The sequence below is a fragment of the Peromyscus californicus genome, unplaced genomic scaffold, assembly GCF_007827085.1.
Source record: "Peromyscus californicus insignis strain IS unplaced genomic scaffold, ASM782708v3 Scaffold_9__1_contigs__length_137607984, whole genome shotgun sequence".
Taxonomy (NCBI): Eukaryota; Metazoa; Chordata; class Mammalia; order Rodentia; family Cricetidae; genus Peromyscus; species Peromyscus californicus.
Window position 1 is genome coordinate 93,330,430 of NW_026294617.1, and position 27,895 is coordinate 93,358,324.

The 27,895-nt window shown below is 40.7% G+C and overlaps 1 protein-coding gene across 1 annotated transcript; it reads right to left on the bottom strand.

The window, feature by feature from the left end:
• Nucleotides 1–8,400: 8,400 nt before the first annotated feature.
• Vcam1 (vascular cell adhesion molecule 1) lies at nucleotides 8,401–27,699 on the bottom strand. The gene is made up of 9 exons (XM_052731193.1): nucleotides 27,336–27,699; nucleotides 26,590–26,865; nucleotides 24,141–24,446; nucleotides 22,631–22,897; nucleotides 19,542–19,817; nucleotides 15,924–16,244; nucleotides 14,509–14,778; nucleotides 12,601–12,867; nucleotides 8,401–9,498 (listed from the first exon to the last, which is right to left on the bottom strand). Exons 1-9 carry the CDS (start codon nucleotides 27,397–27,399, stop codon nucleotides 9,338–9,340), a joined length of 2,208 nt encoding a protein of 735 aa, XP_052587153.1. The 5' UTR covers nucleotides 27,400–27,699; the 3' UTR covers nucleotides 8,401–9,337.
• Between the last annotated feature and the right edge of the window lie 196 nt (nucleotides 27,700–27,895).

Below are 27,895 nucleotides of genomic sequence, written 5' to 3' on the forward strand. Positions count from 1 at the left end.
CCAGTGAGATGAGTGATGAACCTGAAGACATCACACTGGTGACCTTTGCCTTGGGAAAGCCTCAGTAGTGTGTGATTTGTGGCTTGGGCTTTTAACAATAGCTTGAAAATAATGACTACAAACAGCCAACTCATGCAATGAGCACAGGACCCGGTCCCACTGCCTGGATGCCTCCCAAACAGATCAAGCCAATCAACTGTCTCACCCATTCAGAGGGTCTGATCCAGTTGGGGACCCCTCAGCCATTGGTTCGCTAGGCCTGGGAGGAGGGGACTGGACCTGCCTGGACTGAGTCTACCAGGTTGATCTCAGTCCGCGGGGGAGGCTTTGCCCTGGAGGAGGTGGGAATGGGTGGTGGGGTGGGGGAAAGGTGAGGGGGGTGGGAGGGGGAGAACAAGGGAATCCGTGGCTGATATGTAGAACTGAATTGTATTGTAAATAAATAATAAATAAATAAATAAATAGGAAGAAAAAAATAATGACTACATAGAAAAAAACCTTCTAAGTAAGAATATGAAGAAAATACTTTATAGTTAAACAATGTATTTAAGCTGTGTTATTAAACCAAATCATAGTTTATTTTTAATAAAAATAAGGGTTTTGTAAAGTTTATAACAGACTAAGGTTAATTTACTGTTGAAGAGAAATGGTCATGCAAGTTTAGTGCAGCCTATGTGTAGAGCAATGAACTGCAATGTCTTCAGTCTTCCCATTTACCCCCTACTCACTCCCTGACTGGACATGGAACCTTCCAGATCTGCAAACTCTGTCATCCTAGGTGCCCCACACAGCTGTGCCATTTTGTATCTCTTATACTATATCTTTATGGCATCCGTTCTGATTTTAGCTGTACTTAGACACACAGACACAATGGTGATGCAAACGCCTGCACTATGGTATTCAGTATAATAACTTAGTACAAAGCTTTGGAGCCTGAGTGAGTAGTGGGCTGTACCATCTGGGTTTGTGCATGTATGCTCTATATTTTCACAGTAACGAAACTGCACAGTGCTCTGTTTGTTAGAACCGATTAGTGTGTCATTCAGTGATTCATGGCTGTCTTCTTAAACTACTAAGCAGTATATATGGCCTCAAGTCAAAGTAATAATGTTTATTTTTTGTCGCTCAGTTGACATTCTATATTTAATAGCACTCTTTGTTGGGTTTTCAGTATGACAGCATTCAATGTCCAGGTAATTAAGTGCATTTTAATTGCAGGCAAGTTGGATTAAATAAAAGTAGTCATGGCGTTCTCTAATTATAAATTTTACTTTCAAAATTCCTTTGTTTCAAGATTGAAACTTTCACTTGAGAAAGTTAGTTGAAAAATTTCCACAATACAATTCAATTCAAGAGTGATTCACAGTATCTGCTGTCACCCACAAAGTCAATGCCATTTCATTATTCTCTTCTGTTCAGAGATTAAAACCGTGCCTCTCCATTTGCATAATCAACTTGTTCTGATGTCCACAATGCCTCTAAGAGTCCCTGCCAATGAGAAAGCTCTGCAAATGACAAAAGGCTCCGCTGATAGTATTGCCCTTCACTAAAGAGCCAGAACCTAATTTGTCACATCTCAAGCAAGACTCACACATTAGTCACGTTAGGAGCTTGCACTTTAGGAGTAGCAAAGCCTCACAGGACACAGCATGCATTTTATTTTTCAGAAGTGAAGTTCTCAAACACCGTAACTAAAACAAATGCCATTTCAAAGGACATTACAAATGCCTCACTTCCTCTGCAAGGAAGAGCAGTGATAATGAATCCCTGGCAGAAACTGTAAGCTGGTCTTGGGGCTCATTTGTCTTTTGTTTTTCTTCTCAAGACTCTTAGAGTTGACTAAGCAAGGGTAAAAACAAGCTGCAGAGGCCTTTGTCAGAGCTCAATACAGAAAGAGATGGTCTAGAATGAAGGAGAGGAAAGTTACTGTGGGCCAGCTAGACACCTCAGCAGGTAAAGGCACTGGCCGAAAACCCTGGCAGCCTGTCTCGGATTCCCACACAGTGGAAGGACAAAACTGACTCTGGCAAGTGGTTCTCTGACCTCCCCGTGCACTCTGTGGCATGCACTGCCCCCCATCTAAGAAAGAAAGAAAGAAAGAAAGAAAGAAAGAAAGAAAGAAAGAAAGAAAGAAAGAAAGAAAGAAAGAAAGAAAGAAAGAAAGAAAGAAAGAAAGAAGGGAAGAAAGAAAGAAAGAAAGAAGGGAAGAAAGAAAGAAAGAAAGAAAGAAAGAAAAGAAAATTTAAGTTGCTGATGTCATATGTGTAAATTTTCATAGAATCTTTGTGCTGGAGGATTGGAGGGAACTTTAAAGTTTAACCTCCCCAAAGATCTTGACTTCATACACAAGAAAACTAAAGTTCCTTAATACATTAGATAGATGTGACTCTTACCTTCCCAGAGTAGTTTAGTGACTTGGATGGATTGTGACCTAAACCAAGTCAACCCTTTCCTCCTCAAGTTGCTTTTTTTTCTTTTTTATTTATTTTATTGGTTTTTTATTAATTTTTTTTCATTTTACATACCAACCACTGTTCACCCTCCCTCCCCTCCTCCTGTTTCCCAACCCTACCTCCCCCCAAATCCCATCTTCTATTCACTCCTCATGAGGGTAAGGCCTCCATTGGGTAGTCAACAGAGGCTGGCATACCAAGTTGAGGACAGACCTAGTCCCTCCCCGCTGCATCAAGGCTGAGTAAGGCATCCCACCATAGGGAATGGGCTCTAAAAAGCCAGTTCATGTACCCAGGAAGATAGGTCCTGGCACCATTGCCAGGGGTCCCACAAACAGATCAAGCCACACAACTGTCACCCACATTCAGAGGGCCTAGTTCGGTCCCATGCAGGCTCCCCAGCTGTCAGTCCAAAGTCCGTGAGTTCCCACTAGCTCCGGTCAGCTGTCTCTGTGGTTTTTCCCATCGTGACCTTGATCTCCCCTTGCTCTGACAGTCCCCCCTCCCTCTCTTCAACTGAACTCCAGGAGCCTGGCCAAGTGTTTGACTGTGGGTGTTTGCATCTGCTTCCATCAGTCACTGGATGTGGGTTCTATGATGACAATTAGGGTAGTCACCAATCTGAGTACAGTGGAAGGCTAGTTTAGACACCCTCTCCATTATTGCTAGGAGTCTAAGCTGAGGATATCCTTGTGGGTTCCTGGGGATTTCCCTAGCACCAGGTTTCTCTTTAACTCCATACTGGCTCACTCTGTCAAGATGTCTTCTTTCATTGTCCTCCCTCCCCAAACTCAGTCATATCGATCCCTCAAGTTCCCACTCCTCATCTCCTCTTCTCTACACCCCCTCCCAGTTTACCCAGGATATCTTAGCCCCTTTCCCCTTCCTGGGGTGAGCCATGCATGAACCTCTTAGGGTCCTTCTCTTTACCTAGCTTCTCTGGGGTTGTGAATTGTAGCCTGGTTATCCTTCGCTTTGGGTCTAATATGTACTTATGAGTTAGTACATATCGTGTTTGTCCTTCTGAGTCTGAGTTACCTCACTCAGGATGATTTTTTTTTTAGTTCCATCCATTTGCCTACAAATTTCATGATACCATTGTTTTTTTTACTGCTGCATAATACTCCATTGTGTAAATTTTCTTTATTCTTCAGTTGAGGGGCATCTAGATTGTTTCCAGGTTCTGGCCATTACAAATAATGCTGCTGTGAACATAGTTGAGCATGTGTCCTTGTGGTGTAGTTGAGCATCTTTTGTGTATCTGCCCAAGAGTGGTATTGCTGGGTCTTGAGGTAGTTTGATCTCCAATTTTCTGAGATACCACCATACTTCCAGAGAACAAGATTGCACTTCCACAAGCAGTGGGAGAGTGTTCCCTTTTCTCCACATCTTCTTCAACATAAGCTGTCATCAGTGTTTTTTATCTTAGTCATTCTGACAGGTGGAAGATGGTGTCTCAGAGTTGTTTTGATTTGCAGTTCCCTGATGGCTAAGAATGTTGGACACTTCCTTAAATGTCCTTCAAATTTTTGAGATTTCTTCCATTGAGAATTCTCTACTTAGATCTGCACCCCATTTTTAAATTAGATTATTTAGTATTTTGATGTCTAGTTTCTTCAGTTCTTTATATATTTTGGAGAACAGCCCTCTGTCAGATGCAGGGTTGTTAAAGATCTTTTCCCATTCTGTAGACTGTCTTCTTTACCATGTCCTTTGCCTTACAGAAGCTTCTCAGTGTCTGTGCTACTGGGGTTATATTTAGAAAGTGGCCTCCTGTGCCAATGTGTTCAAGGTTACTTCTCACTTTCTCTTTTATCAGGTTCAGAGTAACTGGATTTATGTTGTGGTCTTTGATCCATTTGGACTTGAGTTTTGTGCATAGCAATTGATATGGATCTATTTGTGTTTTTCTACATGTTGACATCCAGTTATGCCAGTATCATTTGTTGAAGATGTTTTCTTTTTTCCATTGTACCATTTTAGCTTCTTTGTTACAAATCAGATATTCATAGGTGTGTGGATTAGTGTCAGGTTCTTCAATTCAACTCCATTGATCCATGTGTCTGTTTTTATGTCAATACCAAGCTTTCTTTTCATCAGATTATTTTATCACAGGGGCAGGGATCAAAACAAAACATAAGAGGTTTGACTACAACAACCTGGACAACTTAAAATTCACAAATCTAGCCAGGCGGTGGTGGCGCATGCCTTTAATTCCGCCACTCAGGAGGCAGAGCCAGGTGGATCTCTATGAGTTTGAGACCAGCCTGGTCTACAGAACGAGATCCAGGACAGGCACCCAAACTACACAGAGAAACCCTGTCTCGGAAAAAAAAAGAAGAAAAGAAAAGAAAAATCCACCAATCTATGAAGACATCAAAATCAATATTATTAACATATGTCACCCCCTAAAGTTTCTTCATAGATCTTTGCAATTAATGCCTCCATGTTTTCCATCCTGTCCCAAAGCAATCGCTGACATGTAACTTCATTCATTATAGATTAGTTTTTGTTCTATAGAATTTATGTAAGTAAAGTAATCTGGCTGCTACACTGTAGCTCCCACTGACCTAGGACTCACTTTATAGCCCAAGCTGACTTTGAACTCACCATATAGTTCAGGTGAACCTTGAACTCATCCTCCGATCTTAGCCTCTTGAGTGGTGGGATTACAACATGGGAGGAACTGCACACAGCCACCAAATTAAAACAGACATATTCTGTAGCAGGAATCTTAGAAGGTCTTATTAATAAAATCAAACCTGAGGCCAGTTATTGCAGTGAATGCTGGAAGATCAGAGAAACAGAACAAGCCACAGCCACCTCACCTTGCCAGTTCCTCAGATGATCCTGTTTCCTCAGACCGGAAGCCTCTCAGTCCTCATCCAGAATGAATCTCAGCTGAACTGCTGCTCGAAAGCCTGAAAGCTTAACCAGCCAAATGCTTTTAGTTCCTGGTCTTCACGCCTTGTATGTCTTTCTGCTTTCTGCCATCACTCCCTGGGATTAAAGGCTCACTTCTTGGGATTAAAGGCGTGTGTCACCATGCCTGGCTGTTTCCAATGTGGCCTTGAACTCACAGAGATCCAGAGGGATTTCTGCCTCTGGAATGCTAGGATTAAAGGTGTGAGTGCCACCATTTTCTAGCCTCTGTATCTGCTGGCTGTTCTCTTCTTTGACCCCAGATAAGTTTATTAGGGTGCACGATATTTTGGGGAACACAATACCACAATACGCTACTCATTCATTTTTTTTTTTTTTTTTTTTGGGTCTGGTTCCTTTCATTCATTGTAGTAAGGAGATTTGTTTATGCTGTCTTGGGTTTTCACAGTTCATTCTTATTGATGTTGTATAGTATCTCCCTTTACAAATACAGGATTTAGCCATTCACTTGTGGATGAAGTTTTTGGGTAATTTCTAAGTTGGAGCTGTCACAATTACTGATAATAGCAGGATCTCTCTCTGGCTGTTCTTCATTGGATGTCTGCCTTATGGTTGGCCTTCACCTCTCTCACTGTGGTACTCACTTTGATGGGTTTTTATTTTCCTTTGTGTTCAATAAGAGACACAGGTAAGTTCAAAACTACAAATGGACAATTCGGAATGCTGTCTAATTGGAGATACAGACTAAGGATGGATGCAGTACACAAGACTTGAAAACTGTTGAACAAATGACTAGACTTGGTTGTATTTATAATGTCATCTACCCAACAGTTAGAGAACACATCAAACATTAGACAAGAAGGCCTGTATTCTGAAAACACTACAAATACCAATAAATGCAATTAATATTTAAGTCACAAGAAGTAAGTTCTCAGACTAAAATGGAATTAAACTAAAGATAATTAACAGAGAATTAACTGAATGGGAAATTCCCAGATACTTGGGACCTGCTTTTAAATAACTCATTTTCTGAAGAAGAAATTACATAGAGATTTAGAACAAATTTTAATTGAATGAGGATGAAATACAGCACATTACAATTTGTAGCTAATTACATGGGACAATTATCCCTTTACTGCTTATATTAAAGATATAAAAAGTTTCAGATTGTTGAATAAGGTCTCCCCTAAATAATCTAGTAAAAGAATAGCAAATTCCATCTAAAGAAAGCAGGAAAATGAAATCATAAAGATGTGCAAAGGTCAACAGCACAGGAAACAAAAAGCAATAGATCAAAATAAGGACAGAAAAAGGTAGTGCTTTGCAAAGATCTATGGCAGAGACAAACCTCTACTCATCTAACCAAGAAAGAAGACACAAATTGCCAAAGTCAGAAGTCCAAGGGACTATACAAAGATCCTTCAGTCATTAACAGGATAATAGCATGCTACCTTTGTGTGTATGTGGTTTTTTATTTTTCTTTTCTTTTTGTTATTATCGTATAATTGCATCACTTCTTTCTTCCCCTTTCTCCCACCAAACCCTCCCTCATACCCCTTCTTGCTCTCTCTCAAATTCATTGCCCCCTTTCCCATTAATTGTTGTTACATGCATATGTGTATGTGTATATACACATGTATTTCTAAATATAACCTGTTCAGTCTATATAATGTTAGTCATACGTAGGTTTTCAAGACTAACCCTTTGTAATTAGATAATGAATTGGTATGCCCTTCCCTGGAGAAGACTGTTTCTCCCTCTCCCGGGAACTATCAGTTGCCAATAGCTATTCTGCTAGGGGAGAGAGTATATGCCCCTCTCAACACTGGCATTCAGTCTGGTTTGAGCTTGCATAGGTCTTGTGCATGTGAAACTACAAAGCTTTTTGAGCTAGGTTGGTAGATTTTCTACCTCGGAGCAGAAAAATATTTCTTAATTATGACAGAGCTCATAAGCCAAAATAAAAATTAATACATTGGTGTGTGATGAAATTTAAATTGTTGTCATCCAAATATACCCCAAAGCAAGTGAATGCATAGGCCATAAGCTGGGTAATGAAGTGTAGGGCAACTGAGTACTTATAAAAGGAAATCAAAGGACTAGTATCAAGAAGAAAGGGTGTTTGTGTGCATTTATACGTTAATAAAAACAGATCACCCACCTCTAGATAAAAAAAGGCCAAAATGTACATATTTTAAAGGAAAGAGATCAAATTATTCTAAACATAAAAACATCTTAACTATGTGAAAACATAGTTAAATTCATGAATGATCAGGTCAATGTAAAGCATTTTGAGAAATGATAATTAAATAGTAAATAAATTGTTTAAGTCAGATGACATCACATTGGGCAGGGTGAGCATTGGTGGGAATTCTTAGTCACTGTGGAAAAAGAAGAAGTTAGGTAACTACTTGTTAAAGTACTGGCTTCCCGGACGAACCTAAATGTGCACACACACTACCACCCAGAATACTGACTAGTGGGTACAGGCTCTCTAGAAAGCATGGCAGCCTTCACAAATTTTCACATTACAGTAATGTTTACAGATGCTTCTCATATCAGAAAAGATGAAAACATCACAAATATCTATTAATAAAGGGATGGATAAATAAATGATAGAATCAGTAGAACACTGAAGAGCAGTGTTCTATAACTGTATGTAACAACTTGGTTGAATTATGCAAGAACATATGTTTGAATGAAAGAATAAAGTCACAAGGCAAAAGTATCATTTGATTTTGCTTATATATAATTCAAAACCTAGCAAACTAATGTACTACTTAGAATGTACTGTGTACAGTACAAAACCTCCAGAGAAAGAAAACTGATCAGCCTGTAATTCAGGACTTACAGGCTCAGTGGGAAGAGCATTGCTACCTGTATTAGGCATACGAGATGGCCTGAAAAATAATAGAGTGCTATCTCTTAGATTTTGTATCATGCCCCTAAGTGTTCATTCTTTGCTGACTTATTGCACATATTATATATTGGGTGTATTATTGGTTTCTAACTTAATTGTTGCAGATTCTAAGAATCTCAAACTATAGATCTTAACTCACTAAGATGATATGAATAAATCTGTTTATTTTATCAGATTTTTGTAGTGATTTGGATAAAGGTAGCCTGAAGACCATGGTTTAAGTATCTGTATTGCTAGCAGTTTGGCATTTTTACTCTTATAACTGGCAATTCCAGAAGAGCAAGACAGCAATCAAAGGAGATAGTTTGTAACAAATGAAATACAACTCTTCCATGTTCAGAAACATTCATTTTACTATACTATTTATAAAAGATAAGTCAAAAGAAATTGCATTTTGAACCATGTTAGTTGTTACACAAGATCCCGATGAAGAAACGTGTCCCCGTACCATACAGTACCATGTAGAGAAAACTGGCTAATCATTATGCCATGAGTTAGGAATGTAGTACCTGAAAGTCAACCCAGTGCCCCCTTATCATTTGTCTAGAAAAATATAAAACCCTGGCTTCTTTTTAAAACATGAAATCATTGTCAATAAAAATTCATAGGAATAAAATTAGGTTGAAGGAAATACAATATTAAGAAAAGGTGGCACTGGTTAGCTGCCTAGTAAATATTAATATTAAACTTTTCTAAGATGCATTAAGTTACAACAGTCAGTCCAAGCAACACTATTTGATTATCTTCTGATCTGCATATGGAGTGCAGCTATTCTAAACAACCTTGCGATGACATAATTTTATTTTACATATATACAGATTGTGCTATTTATATACACATCACAGGACTCTTCCAGTCACTTCATCTCGACGACGGGGACTTGACAAGAAGAACAGTTCTGGTTGGCTTCTTGCATTCAGGAAAGGCTCAAGTAGCTGTTTCTTTTTCTTCTCTGCTGAGAAGGGTTCTGGGAACTCTGAATGCTTAGCTGGGTTTAGGTGTGGCGGTGGTGGGATGATAAAGACTATTGGGGATTTAGGGCTTATAAATAGTGTCTTTTCTCGAACATTTCAGGTGTTAGCTACACCTTCGACTTCTGTGCTTCCACCAGACTATATGATCCTTTCATGTTGGCTTTTCTTGCGAAGTAAATGATCATCCCGACGGCAGGTATTACCAAGGAGGAGGCACAGTACAGTGCAAGGAGTCCCGGAGAAAAATAGTCCTCCGTAGTTTCTCTTCCTGGAAAATAACCAAATGGATACAATTAATGTCTAGTACAAAAGGAAATCGTTTACTCACAGTATGTATTTTATTATAACAGTACAACTAGTTCTTCAAAGAGGAAGAGGGTAAAAGCTGTGCTGAGGATCATTGAAACTCATTAGGCACATTTTCTTTTCTGAAATGTCCAACTAAGAAGCTCATGGTTGCTATGCTCATGATAGGTATGAAGATAACAGTTCTTGACTTTACAAACTTGGATATTAAAAGATTGCTTTGGGTGTTAAAATGGAAGGGAGAGCACACATTTTAGTGATCTGTTTTTTATAAGAACAGGAATCAGAAATATCTAACAAAGTCCTGTGGCTCTGATCATCATGAATTGAAATACCTAACTAGTTCTCCGAGACAATCTTTATAACACTCAGAGTATGCTCAAGACAGGGCACCCTTGTTGATGGCTGGCCTGTGTTTACATGGCGTCTTCTGTGTGTCTGAAGCAAACTGTCTTTACATGATTATTCCCCTCCAGCATTGACAACCTTTCTTGATTTACTGATGGTCTTCAGATATTTCGTTTAAATAAATGTCTTAGTTACTCAGAGAATGGTTCTCTGACCTACATCTCCCTTGTTCTAAATTAATACTCCACCATTCCCTCCAAATCCAAGCACCACACTTTCACATGCCCCTAACAGCTTGCAGTTCAACATTTGCCCATGCAGTTATCTGTTACATTTATTTCCCTTTCCTGACTGCAAACTCTATAGAGATGGCTATGTTTGTATGAAGTACTTTACAACTAACCAGGACTTAAGACACTACTTGGTACGTTAGGTAACCCCCAAAATATTATTTGAGTACTAATAAAGTTTTTTTTTCTAAATCCTGTATTTTACAGTAGTCATAAATGCAGTACTGAAAATGACAACATATAAACAATTTAAAGTCTCCTAAGAAAGCATAGGGCAATTGTAGCACCTCTTAATATCTCAGCTCCATCAAAACATCTCCAGAGAGCGTGGCATTCTCCTGAGACCCACTTCTGTTGGTTTTACACACCACAGTGTGGTCTCACAATTACACTTTACCAAGTGCAAGGGTATGTTGTCTGAGTCCTTGCAGGAATTAGTGATCTGATCCGAGGCATCACTATGTTCCTTCCAGAGCTTTCAAAACACAGAAAGTCACTCAAGTAGAAAAGACTCATTAGCACCACAGGAGTGAGGTGTTTCAAATTACTGAAGGAGGAAAATGACGCTTCACGGTAAGCATCATGATAATGGTTTGGTTTTTCTGCTTTCCTTCGGTAGAATTGAGCTAAGGGTAAGACTGTAATGGATACTCATCATAATTATGGTTAAGCATCAATATTGATGACACACTAGGAGGTATTTCTGTTATCGTTTTCTTTACAATTTTATGATTATCTTTACCTTTCAGTTTGTCCCTCAGACATCTGCTCAAAACTACATTGAGTCAATTGCTAGGGCAATATTCTAACACATTTTTTTGCTATTAATTATAGTCTTGAACGTCTTAAAGAATCCTGATCATTTGTATCAATGGAATACTTTTAAGCCAAATCTAAACAAAACAAAATAAACATTCAGGTAATACAAAAGGAAACTAGTTCAAACTATCCAGGGGGAGAACAGGTCAACCTTGGGTCTTCATTCATACGCAGCTATTTGAAACTGTCTTCGTATTGGAAGCATGAATGTCTACGTGGTGACTAATATGCTTTCATTGTTCATTTGAAGGATAAATTAAAAGTGGCAAATACGTAAGAGAGGAATTAAGCATTTAGAAAAGACAATGTGTGAAAGAGAAAGCTAAAAGGGGAAGAAGCAGTTTTCACAGTCTTGAGGAGAAACAGCCACGCACACAGAGGCTGACAGAATTCTTAGGAGTGCCATTTCCTGGGGCTAGGCTAAATTAGAGCTAGCCAGGGGTATCAAGGGTTGAAGAAAACAGACAGGGATGGAGTTCAGCCTACTCCTAATTGAGATCTTGGTCCACCTCACTGGAGGCAACAGCTACACACATGGCATCATGTCCAGTGACATGATGGAAGATGGTAGCTTCCTTGTCCAGATCACATGTTTTCAGGAAAATCACTGCAGGTGGGCGACTAGAAGTTTGACACATAATTATGATATTTCCCCCTTTTAAAAACATTTCTGAGTGAATGTATTGATAGTGAATGTATTGAAGAGATATTGTGAAGACAGAAAAAAAATGTATGCTAAGATTTGTAATATCAAGAAGTTTGGCCAGATTAGTAAAATTTTATCTGTTTTCTCACTTAGGTTCAGATTTTCTCTACATTGACATGCGCTTAGTTAACTCGTATAGTCAACACATTCATTAGCAGTGTTGTTCACTCTACCAGACTGGATTTCAACATTCAACAGCTCTTTGGTGTACAAAGGGTCTGAGGCTCATTAGTCACGGCTGGCATCAATAAAATTAGCAGGCACTCATAACAGAGAACAGGAAATTAAGGAGTGCCAATATGTCTCTGATGGGCCGCTGAGCCCCCCCTTCCTCTTCATCAGGTTAAAGTCGGACAACTGGGGCATGGATTTCAAAGGAAGCTTTTGTGAAATCTAGAGATCCTGTTTAGGATCCAGGCTACTATCCCCAATTAGCATCCTCACAAAAGAGCTATGCAGAAAATATGTGCTTGTTCTATTCTCTGAAAGCAGAGCTGGTTTCCAGCGGGGAGCAAGATCCGCAGAGAATATTTTTCTGCTGTGCCAGGCCCAGTAATTTAGTTCCTTTTACCCCAGGGGAAGGTTGTAAAATATGGCTAAACACTTAGCAAATCTAAGACCTCAGAAACCAATGATGAATTGGCAACTTTGAAAAAAAAAATAACCAACGGGAATTCCAAATTCACCGATGATTAATGTCCACTTCCTGCCTAAACGCTATAGGATGGAACAGCTGCGCCTGAGTGTTTCATGAAACATTAAGAAACAACCAGTGAGCACGGAATTCAGTCTCATTTCACCAAATCCATCTGATAGTAGAAACTTGTTGCTCTCCTCGGATAGTTTGAATAATAATAAAAAAAAAAAAGAAGAAGAAGGAAAGCAAACATAAAAAGTTAACCTTTTACGTCCAGGGTTAAACTTCTTAACTGTGAGCCAACTTCGGTTTTCGACTCGCACTCGTACACCCCGGCATCCTGCGGCTGGGCCTTGAGGATGGTGTATGCACCGTCAACGGACTTTAGCACCATGTCCCCTGTCTTGGCTTTCTTCTTCAGGATTATCCATGTTTGGGGCACGTTGCCGCACGTGCAGGAAATAATGACAGTGTCTCCCTCTTTGACGCTCTGGGAAGGGAAGGCTGTGAGCTGGATATCTTTTGGAGAGTCTAAAGAGAGAATGGGCAGTTAGCGCGGACGGAGTGGAGGGGCTCAGCAATCGCATTTCCTGACCGAGAACATCGGCAGCCGATGCCAAGCTGTTTGTGATGCTTTCTGTACGGGCTGTAAAGAAAGCCAGCAAAGAAGTCGGGCATTTGTCCAATTCTAAATGATCCAATTGTAAGCGAGAGAAGACGTATCTCAGGCTTCTTTTCTGTTCTTACTATGATTCTTTACCCAGCCAAGGACAAAAATAATAGGTATTTAATAAGCAGCTGTAGAATTCAGATGTGAAAAAAAATAATTTTTTAAAAATCACATTGTTCACCAAAATTTTCCTTGAATTGCGTAAGCCTGTGAGCTAGGCTCTTCCTCATCAGGAAATTAAGATGTATAACATTTTTTAACTGTCTTTAAGAACATAGTTACCAATTATCAAATTTCAAGGTCTGGGCTGATCTCACTTGAGGTAGAACGTTTCTATTAATGTAATAAGCCTTAGAGGGAAACACCCAATGTCTGTTTTATAAGCACTTGCTTAGACTGTTAGTCTGTTTTGTCACTTGGACACTCCTCCTCCGGGGCCACAGGGCAATGACATCCACACTCTGCTTTCCTTTTCTTTCAGATGGTCGCACAGTGTAGCCCAAGCTGACCTGAAAGTCTCCTAAAGGTTTTCTTTGAGATTATGTGGTACCCTTCCCAGGTTCTTCCTTTGAATTACAGACTCCGTGAAATGGGGCAGCAACAACAATACCCAGCATGCCCCTTAACAGGAATAATAGCAAGAGATCCAGAAGAGTGCAACCCCAGTGCTCCCAGAGAAAAAGCACAGGGAACAATGCAAAGTTGATTACTTCATAATTTTGCTCATGAAAGCCCAAGGCTCCAATGTGCCAAGCAGAAACTGTTGTGTTCACAATTTGGGGTCTTTACCACTGAGAAGGGAGACCTACATCTATATTCACCCTAGTGGTTCTGTGCCAGCAGGCTGAGAAGCCAGAGGGCACAATTACTGTGATCCTTAATCTCAGAGTTTACAAAAGGTACCCTCTTGAGCTTCTAAACAAGTCCTTAGGTGGCTTCTTGGGACTTACTTCCCATTAAGCCCAATGTGATGGTTTTAATACTAAGTAATTTTCTACTATTATTCCTTCACCAAACCCACAATTTCCAAAATGTCCCTGAACTCCCAGCTTAGTACATGGAGCATGCATTTCATTTGAGGTAAACAGGATTTTAGGGCAAGTGATTTCACCTGAAATGAGACTTCATTCCAGGAGCAGTGTGGAACTGCTTTATTATTATTTTTTTTTACACAAAAATACAATTTTGAAGTAAGGGCTTTTCTTTTCTTTCTTTTTAAGATTTATTTTTATTTTTAAGTTATGCATATTTGTTTTGCGGGGGTGCCTGCATGTGAGTACAGTGTCCACGGAAGCAAGGAGAGGGCATGAGATCCCCTGGAGCTGGAGTTACAGGCAGTTGTGAGTGCTGAGAATGGAACCCGAGTCAGAACAGCAGGCATGCCTTACTGCTAAGCCATTTCTCTAGCCCCCAAAGGCTTTCTTTTCAAAGAGGTTCTTGTTCACCATCAGTAACTCAACAGGAAATGTACAGAAATAACTTAAAAGTCATACTCTGCTCACCTTGGATAATCTGAAGTTCAACTGATTTTTTGCTAATTCCAGCCTGGTTAATCCCTTTACACACATAAATGCCAGAATCTTCCATCTTTGTAGACGTTAAGATGAGCATTCTATCTTCAGAAAGAGGCTGCAGTTCCCCATTAGGTAGCTGCCTGCTCCACAGGATTTTTGGAGCTGGTAAACCATCACTTGAGCAGGTCAAGTTCACGGGACTGCCCTCCCGTAGGATGGGAGAGGGGCTGACCGAGATGATGATTTCCTCGGGGGCAACTGAAAAGGAAAAGACACTTAGCTTGACCCTCTTATGCCCTGAATTCCAAAGCGTCTGGACAATGCTGTAACACTAGGCAATGGAATCCGGGTTAGTATAGTTTATAAACTGTGGTAACCTGCCCAGGAAGTTTCTGTGGAGGGGACACAGTGAGAGTTAGAACTCCAGATGAAATGTGGATATTTTCAAACGGTAGAAAGCTCTGGAGAAACTCTTCTAATGTCAAAAAATAGAAAGTCAAGCACAGTGTAGTGTTTGGGTGACATGGTGGATTATTAGAAGCCTCTGTATGACCCCGTGAAGAAGAGCCAGGGTAAGATGGAACTGACTCTTTCTGAGGGAGAAAAGAGTAGAGGAGCTTTGGAAACACACACACACACACACACACACACACACACACACACACACACACACGAGTGGGGTGTTGGGGAAGAGACTTAGAGGTCAGTAGTATGCATGATGCATTGGAAGATTCCCTGTGAATAAGAAACACCTGTTTACTCCCCCTTGAACCTGGGTTGATCATTTGACCAATAGGATGTGGTTAAGTGACATGGCGCTGCGCGCGCGCGCGCACACGCGCGCGCGTGTGTGTGTGTGTGTGTGTGTGTGTGTGTGTGTGTGTGTGTGTGCGTGTGCGTGTGCGTGTGCGTGTGCGTGTGCGTGTGTGTGTGTGTGTGTGTGTGTGCTCCTGATATGGTTTTCTGTGGGGCTGCTTTCATCACCACCCTCCTCAACTGTGTTCTGGAGAGGAAATTGAGGCTCCCTTCCCTGAGAATGACCCCACACTAAGAAATGGCGGGTGGAACCAAACACATAAGGCTCAGAAACTGGAGCGAAGCTACCTGGGACAAGTCAGCCGCCAGCCTGGCTGCAGATGGCTGCTTGAGCTCTACTGCTTCTATCTGAGGCTGAGGAGCTGCCTGGCTGGCCCATTGCTGCATGCTAGTGCATAGACTCATGCATAAATAAATGGCTTGTTTTTATATTATGGAGAATGGTTTATTATAATTACTATTACATTGAATTTTCTTTTCAGTATTCTTCACCGTGGTTCCAATTGTTAACCTTTAGTTAGCGATTACCTAGTGAACATAATAAAGAAATCCATATTCAACTGTAGCTGCCCCGTGTATGTACTTACCATTGACATAAAGCGTCCGTGTACTCTGCCTTTGTTTGGGTTCAGATTCCATCTCGCCACTGTGTAACTTAGCCAGGCAAACAAGAACTTTCTCGGTATCTTCCGTGGTAGGGATGAAGGTCATTTCCAAACTTTTGGTCTCTAGAGATTTCATGCTCTTTTCCTCCAAAAAATATTTATTCATCAGCACGGTCTCTCCCTTGAGTAATTCGATCTCCAGATGGTCAAAAGGGTACACGTCAGGGACTGTGCAGTTTACTGTGACAGGTCTCCCGTGCACAAGCAGCCCGCTCATCTCAATTTCTGGGTCTTTAGGGAATGCTGCAGATATCAAGTAAAAATGTTGATATGTGGTAGTCAAGGGAAAATTGAGTCAGACTCCATTGAACGCAAAGGTCTTAGAGCGACAGTTTTTGATCAGCTGACAATAGTATGGGCATAAATAATACCGCTAATTATGATGATACACTTACAATAGTAATTATAAATAATAGAAACAAAATACTAAGTATTTTAAGTCAATGAGTAATAAGTGTTTTTACTCCTTATTTTTCTCCTCCAATGATGCCATCTTGTCTGTTCTTTTCTAAGGGCACAATGACTTCTGCCATCTCATCAATTAACTATATAATTTAAATGTTTTGAATATTTATCATGATACATTGACTACTAAATATGAACTAATACCCCAGCTTTCATTATCTACTTTCTGAGCAGCCTGATAAAAATGGTTATTATTTAACTAATTTTATAGCTAGAAAAAGAAACTTACAGGGATAAATGAGACTTTTCATAATATATCATACTTAGTTAAAATCTGTCCTCTGACCTATGAGTCTTGGCTACACAGTTTTTCAGTATGAAATGAGACTCACAGTGCACTTCTCAATATGGATAGTTTATTTTAAGACTAAATTTAGGCTATGAGTTTTAAATACTTTTCAGAATTTTTTTCCTCCCTCCCTCCCTCCCTCCTTCCCTCTCTCCCTTCTTCCTTCTTTCCTTTCTATCTATCTATCTATCTATCTATCTATCTATCTATCTATCTATTTATCTTTTGTTTTTGTTTTTCTGAGACAGGACCTGGATGACCTGGAACCCTCTATGTAGACTAAACTGGTCTCAAACTCACAGGGATCTGCCTATCTCTGCCTCCCAATTAGGTAATTCTTGTAATTAAGAATAAAAACTGACAACTGAGCATGGTATCACATGCCTTTAATCCCAGTATTTGGGAGGCAGAGGTAGGTGGATCTGTGAGTTCGAGGCCAGCCTGGTCTACAGAGTAAGTTCCAGGACAGCCAGGGCTACATGGAGAAAACCTATCCCAAAAAAGAAAGAAAGAAAGAAAGAAAGAAAGAAAGAAAGAAAGAAAGAAAGAAAGAAAGGAAGGAAGGAAGGAAGGAAGGAAGGAAGGAAGGAAGGAAGGAAGAAAGGAAGGAAGGAAGGAAGGAAGAAAGGAAGGAAGGAAGAAAGAAAGGACTTAATACTGTAATACTGTATGTTTTCTCACATATGTGAAACCCAAATTTAATTTTTAAATTATATACATGTGTGTATTGATATGTACGTCCTTGCAGGTCACAGAATTAAAGAGGAAAGGAAGACGTCCTAAGGAATGTGGGAACTAAAACCTATCACTAGGAAAGGAGAAAGCGCTACTGTCAGAGGATGGAAGGGAAGCACTAGAGAGAAGACAGGCATGGAGAGGCGATGGGAAAGGGGAACACGTAAGAAGAAAGCGTAATGACACAGACGTATGACGACGTCGTCATGACGAACCCACTTGTTTGTATGCTAACTTTAGCCATCACTAAGAAAACGTGAAAGAACTATCCTAACTGTATTATTTAGAATCTGGGTAATTTTATCTCATCTATATAACATTTATAATACATCCTATGTAAATTAACAAAAATGACACTAAAACAGTTATCAACATAAAAGTAATACTTAAAAAAAACTAAACATTGTTTCCTAAGTAAAACCTTGTTAAAGTGGTAGATTTTCAAACACATCCATATTGCAATAAGCTGTCATACTGTTCCCATTTCTGTTGGGAATGTGCCCACATCAGCAGATCCTGGACTCTGGGTAATACGATAAAGCAATAAAGTTTACCCTCCTTTTGAGAGATTTAAGTCTCTTAACAGACACACTCTTACTCTGGACAAAATCCTAAAGGTTAACCAAATTTGGGCAGGGCTTTCGACGGAAAATCTCTACAGTACGTTCTCTGGGGTTGCATGAGTAAAACGGAGCAGCACCATCCTCTCCACAAGATAACTTCACAGTCACACGGTCACTGTAAAGTTCATTCCTCATTCAGTGTGGACTGAGGGACCTCAGCAATGTGAAGTTCACGGACATTGGGGGTTGAAAAGTGTTTTTATTAAGGTGACAATAAAAGGAAGACAAGATAAAGTGTGTAATTTGTTCACAGTGTACATCAGTTTCAAATCCTGCCATTGACTCCTGGGTCTGCAGCAGCTACCTGTGAAGACCAGCCCACACGCAGACTAAATAAAACCTGTTTCCATTTCTGGCACCCCACTGTTTCCCAGTGTCCCCCACCCCTGAATCCTGAAGATCAGCTTTTCAAATCTGCCTTAAAACAATAGACTGCTCCCCCTCTTTCTCCCTCCTCCCTCCATACCTTCCTCCCAACCCCATAGGCTTCCCATTCTTTCTGCTTTCATGAAAAGTCATAATAGTATCTAACATTTATTTATGTTAGATACTATGTGTTTATTTTAAAATAATATATGTATTATATATACTATGTCGAATACAGAATATTTATTATATAGCAATGCATTATTATATATATATGATGCATTATTTTAAATGAACTATATACGCACAATAAAATGAATACTACATCTGATCGGAAGCATGTCTACTTGGGAAGGAAAAGGGAGTAGTGGGTGGGAAGAGAAAGGATAAGACACAGTAACAGAAGGGTGAATATGAACAGACACAGTGACCCATTATTTTCTATCCTATTAAAAATGATAAATACTACACACAGTAAAGCTATCTTTCAAAAATTAAGGAGAAATAAAGACTTTTTTAAAAGTGTTCATAAAAAGCAAAAAATCCAAACATGGTAGGCTGGCAGGCTGAGGATGTAGCCCTAAGGCAGAGCACTTGCCTGGAGTGTGGAAAGCCCTGGATTCCAGCCCTATCATCTTAAAACAAAATGTAACAAAACAAAAGGCAGGCTTGAGCCTCACCTGCACTGTGAATAGATGAGGCAGTCACCCCTCACCTAGTGGTTATCTGAATGGGCATGGCCCCTGACTGCTCTCACTCACCCTGTCCACACACCCTATGCACACGTGGAAGTGGGGGAGGCAGAGCATGGAGCATGGTCAAGTGCATGAGGAGAGTAGGACCAGTCACACACTGTGTGCATGCTGTAAACAAATGCAAAATATACTGAAGAGTTCAGCCAGCTGTATGGCATCCAACAGTGCTCAGAGATCTAGGGATGATTTACAATGCGAAATCTCTCTCTACGTAAATGGATATCACTACAGAGTCACATTCTTTTTCTTCCAAAGGAGCCAGAGGAAAGGGAAGTGATCAGAGTCACTGGTTTTGTAAAGCACTTACAGTAGACTTCCACCTGGATTCCCTTTTCCAGTTTCCTTCGAGCGCAGGTCACAGTGCACAGGTAAGAGTGTTCATTCTCAAAGCTCACAGGGCTCAGTGTCAGCGTGGACTTGGCCCCCTCACTCCTCACCTCCCCATTAAGGGGGCTGTCTATCTGGGTTCTCCAAGAAAAAGAGGGGGAGTCACAGCCAATAGCAGCACACGTCAGTACAACTGAGTCTCCAACCTGTGCAGCCACCCGGGATCCAGGGAAGATGTCAACAGTAAATGGTTTCTCTGAAGGGGAAAAACAAAAAAGAAAGAATAAGATGAATAACAGATCAGATTCTTTTCTTATTACATCACACCCCCATATTCCATGTTTATCTTTCTTGATCTCTATTCAGCTACTATCTGTGCCAAGAAGAAATTACTCCTTTTCCATCTTGGAGCCATCAGGAATAAGACCACATCTTTTAAGAATGAACCCATGATGCTCTGTTGACTCAGGCTGCCAGAATAAGTGTAGACAACAATTTGTCAAGGGTGTGGTTGGCATCTTTTCAGAGCACTAACTCAACCTCTGCTCTATGCAGCTCGTCACATCACTGTGGTTGTACAGGACCTCGAATTAGCCAGTGGTTTCTGTGTGTCAAAGCATCCTGCATTCTTTATATGCGTGCATTATCTCACGTAATTCCCCTAACTGGTACGATCATTCTTTTCTACTTTCTTATTCTTCTGGTTCTGTATTTTCCCCTTTTCTTCTTCCATCCCCTCATCCTTTCTCTTCTTTGAGACATTTCAGCTCAGAAATGCTAAACAGCTGAAGACTGGAGCTAAATTTGCAAGTGGAATAATGGAGACTTGATGGGAGATGGGTCTGACTTGAGAGTTCAGTTTTTCTGTTCCTAGAACAACTAAACCAGGTCGTCCTCATGTGAAGACAAAGTGAGATCTAAAACAGTAACAGGGGAAACTGCACCAAAATGCCCTCTAATTAAAATACACTATCCATAACGAACCCTTCGTATACGTCTATATAATGGAACTCCAAGATAAAGTAGTTGTTTTTGAGGATCACACAGAATCACACTGAAAGCAAAAGAAAGACGTAAGCATTAAGGTGACATCAAATATGTTTGATGCATTATCCAAAGACTTTATAGCCATTCAGGGTAGAAAGCTGAGCAATCAGGGCAAACACCTGAGATTCAAGCATCCAAAAAATGTTCTCCAACTTCCAGGCCCATAGGCTTGGATGAAATGACATATTTTGAGAGAAAGAAATCTAAACCTTGACGTTGTTCCTCTGAAAATCCTGGGAGTGGTTGGGCAACTCGGCAAGGGACAGATGAAGCTCCAAAGAAAATCACTAGAATGTTCTAGCAAGCCGGAGACAGGAGGAAATCTCAGCACACAACACAAATATACTCTGTTTTGTGTGATTCTCTTCTGTACCAGGAAAAAAATGCTTTTCTCATTATAGTTTGTGTAGTTGTGGTATTGTATTATCTTTCCAAAGAAGGTTCTTCTCAGATTACCTCCAAATAAATTAATACGCTATTAGATTTTCAAAGGGATTATTCAAAACAGTAACCAAGTTGTCCAAGTTCCGTCTATGCTGGTGTGAGAATGAGGAATCTGTTAGGAGATTCACTTCCTGCCTGCAGTGTGACTGACATCCATCACTGTGTGTGCTTGGAGCTGCTGGGGAGAAGCCCTGGAAAGTGGCTGAGAGGCCCTTCAACCTTCAGTACAGTCAACTGATACAATACACACTGTACTGTGTCTATACAGAGCCCCACTTCCCACGCCCAGAGCACACCTCCTTCATCCATTTGAGATGGGGCCCAGCATTACGGGATGCACCTGTTCTAGGACAGACACTGAGCCTCCCACACTTAGCCACATGTCTTCTCTGACCTTTTGGGAATAGTCATCACCTGCCTGAGTTAACCAGATGATGGTGCTTGAATTCTACTTTCTTAACCATCTAAACTTAAAATCCATGTTTTCATAGATTAAAAATGTGTTGTCCAAGTTTATAGTTTATGTTTTTTATTCAGCTTAAATACTTACTATGTCAGGTGCTATATTAGCCAGTCATTTATTAATTCAAAGACCAACACTCAAACACAGTAGGCTCCTGAGTTCTCAGGTTAGAAGCTTGCAGTTTAATGCAGTTTAATACACATTCAAATACATACTTCTTTTGTGCTCTTACTAAAAGCATATACTTTGATTTAGTCATTCCACATTGTATAAGTATACCAAAATACCACCCCATACACAATGTATGCATGCATATACTTTTGATTGTCCAATTAAAATATTAATTTTAAAAATAGAGAAAATGAGCTACAATTGGAAGAGCATGGGATTTTGAATTAAGAGGACCCTGTAAGTGCGACAAAGAGCCATTTGACCCTAAGTAAATGATGAGCTATATTGCACCCAAGCTTTTCAGCTACCTCACAGAACGTGGAAAAGAATGAGATAACATATAAAGTAGAATGCGGAACTCTTGGCAAACATTAAATGTACAGTCAATTGATGGCCATTATTAATCTGAGACTTCATTCTCCCATCTGTAAAATGAATAGAAAATACCCCTTAGTTATTTCTTGAAGACTAGATAGCTTATATAAAGTGCCCGAAACCCAGCTGGGTTTGGGGAATGCTGTTGTTTAAGAAAAACTTGCAAACTCTCAAATGAGAAATTATAAACTAAGCAAGAGGGATGGTTGGAAAGGAAGTTATGTCACCGGGAATCGTTTTGAGGTAGAAGGGTCAAGATTAGGTCATTCAGAAGAGGAGCATATATTCGGTCATAACAAGAATGGAGTGGTGCAGTTCCTGAGTACAGGGAATGAGAAAGCCAAGCGAAGTAACATGAGAATATTAATATTGGAAGGGCAGGAGAAGGAAACCAAGCCAGGCAGTGAGACAGCAGTGAAATGACACGAGCTACTCAAGAACCAGTATGGAGTTTCTGGGAGAAAGGAATTCCAGAAAGCGAGAGTATGATAAATAGATGTATGCTGAAGCACATGACGACCAGGTGAGTCATCAACTCCCAACATGGCACCTCTTCCCATTCTACTCACCGTGGACAATTAATTCCACCTCTGTCTTGTTTCTCCCAATCAGATTTACTCCTTCACACACATAAATTCCAGAATCTTCCATTCTCATAGCGACTAAGGTGAGAGTTGCGTTTCCTGAGAGGGGCTGTAGCACTCCATTATCTAATTTCCTGCTCCAGAAAATCTCAGGAGCTGGTAGACCCTCACTGGAGCATGTCATTGTCACAGCACCACCCTCTTGAAGCCTTCTGGAGGGATACACAGAGATAACTGTATTCTTGGGAGAGGCTGAAAAGGTAGAACATAATATGAGCGGTCATTGAGCATCATCTCCATCCAATGAGAATGATTTATTTCTCTTGTAGACTGTAGTTTTGTGTCTCTACAAATATGACAAACCTACCTTCCAAGTGAGAGTCAAGAATCACTGAGTCGTTCAAAACTTAGCCAATCTAATATCTAAGCAGTTAATTATAGGTTTTGATATTTGATGTTTCCAGGGGGCCACAGGTAGGTAGAAGTTAAGAGAAGCCCTTCAAGTTTCCGGGTTCAGTCTCTTGCCCAACAACGGGAGTCCCGTGTGGGAATCTTTGTCAAAAGCACATCCAGGTCAGTTTCAGCACTTACTGAAGGAGACAACCTATCCAAGGACCATCAAATTGGCATTTGAATATCTTTAATTATTGAAAAAGTCTCTTATTGAGCTGAAATCTTCCTGGACGTAACTAGCATTTGCACCATGGTCGGAGTTCAGCCCTATGCTCTTGCAGATAAGTGGCCATGCTCTTTCTCACACAACTGTCCTTCAGTGACTTAGCTCTATTTCTCTTTCAAAGCGCTGTATTCTGTGAGGAGAAATATTCCCTATCTTGATTGTTTTCTCAAAAGGTTGTTAACAGCTTTTTCCATCTCATTATGCGTTGGATAAACATATTGTACTTGACACCAACTCTTTCCAATATAGGGCTCAGAGTAGAAAACATTTTAGTTTTAACAGAGCACAGTGAGTTCCATAAGACACAATTCTAATATAAGAAGAAAGCTTCAAATCCACCAGCAGTCTCCAAAACCCTAATACCTTTCCACCTACTACATGTGTGTACACGTGAGCACACTCTTGTGCACACACACATACACACACATACATAGAATAAGAAATCCTTTTGTCAAATTTTTATACCTGTGAAAACAGTGTTTCAAAGCTTACTAAAATTTTGTCATTTGAGCCCATTTTCTACTGTTCAAGCAGATAGTATTATGATGATTCCTCCTTGAGAAACAGGAAAATAGAGGAATCAAGCAACATTAAGGTCACTCAGCTAACAGACATGACACTCAAGTGCTCTAAACCCAAACCCAGTATCCTCTTCTTCAAATAATACCACTTATAATATCATGTCCCGAATAAGTAATGCAGTAAAAACTGCATATTGCTAGTTAATCTACTCGATGCATTTTTTGTAACAATAAAAAGTAATACATATCTGAGACTGAATTCCCATAGAGCAGAGCTCATCATGCAGGTACTCACTGTAGACTTGCAGTTCTTTGACAGTCTCCCTTACTGTGGGTTCAGAATCAATGTGTAATTTAGCTCGGCACACAAGAGCTTTTCCAATATCCTCAATGACAGGAGTAAAGGTCACTTCCAAACTCTTGGTTACCAGAGACTTCTTCACCTCTTCCACAAACACCTGCGTCTTCAGGAGATGGTCACCTTTGAGTAGATCCATCTCCAAGCTGTCAGCCGGATAAACATCAGGAGCCAAACACTTGACCATGGCAGGCTTCCCGACCTCCAGGGGGCCACTCAGCTGAATCTCTGGATCTTGAAAAGCTGCAAAGCCAAGCAAACGCACAAATAGGCTTTCGGCTCCTAACACCTCTGACTGTTTTAATACAACACAAGTCAAGACAAATGTTTTTGTTAATACTGGGCTTCATTCAGCATAGCCAATTGTTTAAATAACTAGTCACAGTTTGTGGTGGGTTCAGGAAGCAAGGATCAGAGTTAACCCCTTTTTAAAGGCCATTTCAGTTTTAATCCTGCAACTGTAACACAAAGTATGTGTTATTAAAGGAAAGAAGAAAGAAACGCCTGATATCTATTGGAACTCGGCGATAGATGTAACATAAAAGGCTTTGCTCTCTCTTTACTGTAACCCTGGGTGATAGGGGTCACATTTCACAGATAAGGAAACTTGGACACTGTGTGATTGCAGAAGTAGCCTTGGTCACACAGCCACGGTGAGGTTTGGAGCAAAGCTCATGGGTTCTGTCACTCTGCACTGTGATTCCAGTGACATATCACACCCTGTTCTTGCATGCTCATGCCGATACAGTTCTAGATAAGAAGACCAACATTCAGAATGACAGCGCAAAGAAGTGTTACTGTGTAATTGCCTACAAAATGAGGAGAGTGACTTTAGAGGGCTGGCTTCTGAAATGGACCTCTGGTAAGAAGAATTCATCCACCAGAAAGGCATTCTTATGAGAGCTCGCCATACTGGATTCATTCCTCCAAAAGCCTAACTCCGTGTTCTAACCAGCACTCTACTGAACCCACCAGGACAATGGAACACAGTGCTTGCAACCTCCACCTTTCACAGGGTTTATCGTGTGTGTGTGTGTGTGTGTGTGTGTGTGTGTGTGTGTGTGTGTGTGTGTGTGTGTTGATGATGATGATGATGGGAACTCATTGGTGTCCCAGCACCACCAGAATATTACAATCAAATGTGGAATAGAAACTGAACTGTGAAAAACAATGAGAAACAGTCGCTCTTGCAGGGAAAAAAAAAGCTACATAATTAAATCCAGAAGGGTCCTCACTTCTCTTTTTTAACTCTCCAACTGTACTGCATTTGTGGGCGAAAGGCAAAGGAACTGGAAATGCTTTATTATCTAAAAACATAGTACTTTAAATGTCCCCTCCAGTTATTTATGTCTGTCATGGTCTTCAGGAAATGTGCCTAGAATCCACACATTTCATGACAGGTAACATAAGAACTTGCTACTCTTCCTGATATTTATATAACAGGACCTTCCAAAGTGCTCAGGAGGCTGCCTAGACATAAACTATGCATGCACAGCCAGCATAATGGAAAGCAGCCGGCGAGGCTGCTTGGGAAGCTCAGCTTCACAAGGGGCTTGCTGCAACTTCAATTAAGGTGAATCAACAAAGTCAGGCTTCAGCACAGTAAGAAGGAACTGAGGTGATTAGGGGTGAATAAAATGAGGTGCTCATGAAGAAATGCCTATGTGAGTACATTTTTTAGGGGGGAGAGACACCATTAGTAACCAGAGACAAATGATTTCTATAGGGTTCACTCGCCCTTCTTTTTTGTAGTTCTGCTTGCTGAGTTGAGAATGGGGTGGGATGCTTTGGGGTAGGCTGGAGTAAGATGGGTACCTGTTCATAGTCCTGAGACAAATCCAATGTACTAGATGGAAGTCCTTGGGGATGGAAAAATCAAGGCTTTATGGCAACAACAACAAACACTCCTGAGCTTATCAGTGTCAGATGAATGAGATGTTCATAGATGCTTTGGTTATATCTAAAGAGAAGGCTTCTATACTTACAGATCTCCTTAATCTGCAAGCAGATCTTAAGCACCAAGCTGCATAAAAATAAGTCAATGGAAAATCCCAGAGAGGGAGAAATCATCACTCTTCAGATGCATGAACATGTAGAAATACAACAGATGAAAGATTAGAGAAAAAAATGATTAGAGCCTTTGAGATGCTCACATTGTGGCTAAGGATTGACCCAAGAAGGTGTGAGTCCTTTGCAAGGACACCATTTTAGTGGCAAACAAGGACACAGAGGTTAAAATTTGGGTTTCTGTTCTCAGCTAGCTTCTCCTGCCTCTGGCTTTATTGAAACCATCTAGCCAAGAATCTAGATACTCTTAAGAAGTCTCTACTACACATATCATTACTATTTTTTTTCAAGAAGAAAAAAACCTCCTTCCGGCACTTACAGTAGACGTCCACCTGGATCCCTCGCTCCAGCTTCCCAGATCCACAAGTTGCCGTGCACAGGTAAGCGTGTTCATTCTCAAAACTGACGGGATCCATGGTCAGGATGGACTTGCTCCCCTCGGTCCTCACCTTCCCGTTCAGTGGACTGTCTATCTGGGTTCTCCAAGAGAAAGACGGGGACTCACAGCCTGTGGTGGTGCAAGTCAGGGACACGGAGTCCCCAATCTGAGCCACCGTTCTGTATTCAGGGTAGATCTCAAGATCAAAAGCTTGAGCTGAAAGAGCAAGAGAGAGGATAGTCACATTGCACTGGTCTGTCTCATGCTGTGTCCTCTCTCTCCTGCACAGCCACACAGTGTCCAAAACACAGCCTGGACGGTCTACTTTTTAAACTGTCTCAGACTAATAGCAAGACAGCCCCAAAGCCCTGACGCTGCTGTTGGGGAAGGTACTGGAGCCATCACCATGAAGAAGATGCGCAGTTCTCGCTTGGAAGCCCACTGCGCAGAGCAATTTTGCTGTTTTCTAAGTTTGACTTCGTTGTCAAGTACAGGAAACTAGAGAAAGACCTACTGCCAATATAATCCAAATTACTCATTTGACATTAGAAAAAGGTATCAAAAAAAACCAAAAAAAAAACAAAACAAAAAAATCCGTCTGCAGCTCTGTGACAATACTGGCTTTTATAGCAAATCTCTATAATACACCCAAAGCTGTGGACCTGTAAAACAGGTCAGGGACTTACAGGCTGCAAACAGTATCCAAAGTACAGTTGAGGCTCCAGAGACCGTGACCATCTTCTCAGGCATTTCAAGTCGCTGCTGTGGTGACGAAATGGAGGCTCCAAAGCCTTCTTTGTGCCCCACGTGAAAAGTGTCTGGGAAAAGTGTTCAGCTCCCAAAGTCAGCCAGGCTGGTGTGAGTGAAATAGAAAGTCTGCTCTTTATAAAGGGTCTTGCTGGAGAGGCGGAGGGAAATCCCTTCAAGGGGAAACCCAGGGCAGAGCCAGAGAAAAAGTTTAACTGACAGCCGGCCAAGTCTCCACGTTAACCCCTTCAGCTGCTTCCAGGGCTGAAGTCACTCGGAGTCCTGGGAAACAAGACACTTCCAAGTCCATAAATCTCAGGCTTTTCCTGACCTTCAGCTCGGAAAGGGCTATCTTTCCTGAAAAGATATGAGACAAAGATCTCTGCAAAACGAAACTGCCCACAACGTGTGTGTGTGTGTGTGTGTGTGTGTGTGTGTGTGTGTGTGTGTGTGTGTAAGACGGACAGAGACAGAGATCATTGGATAAATCACCACTGAT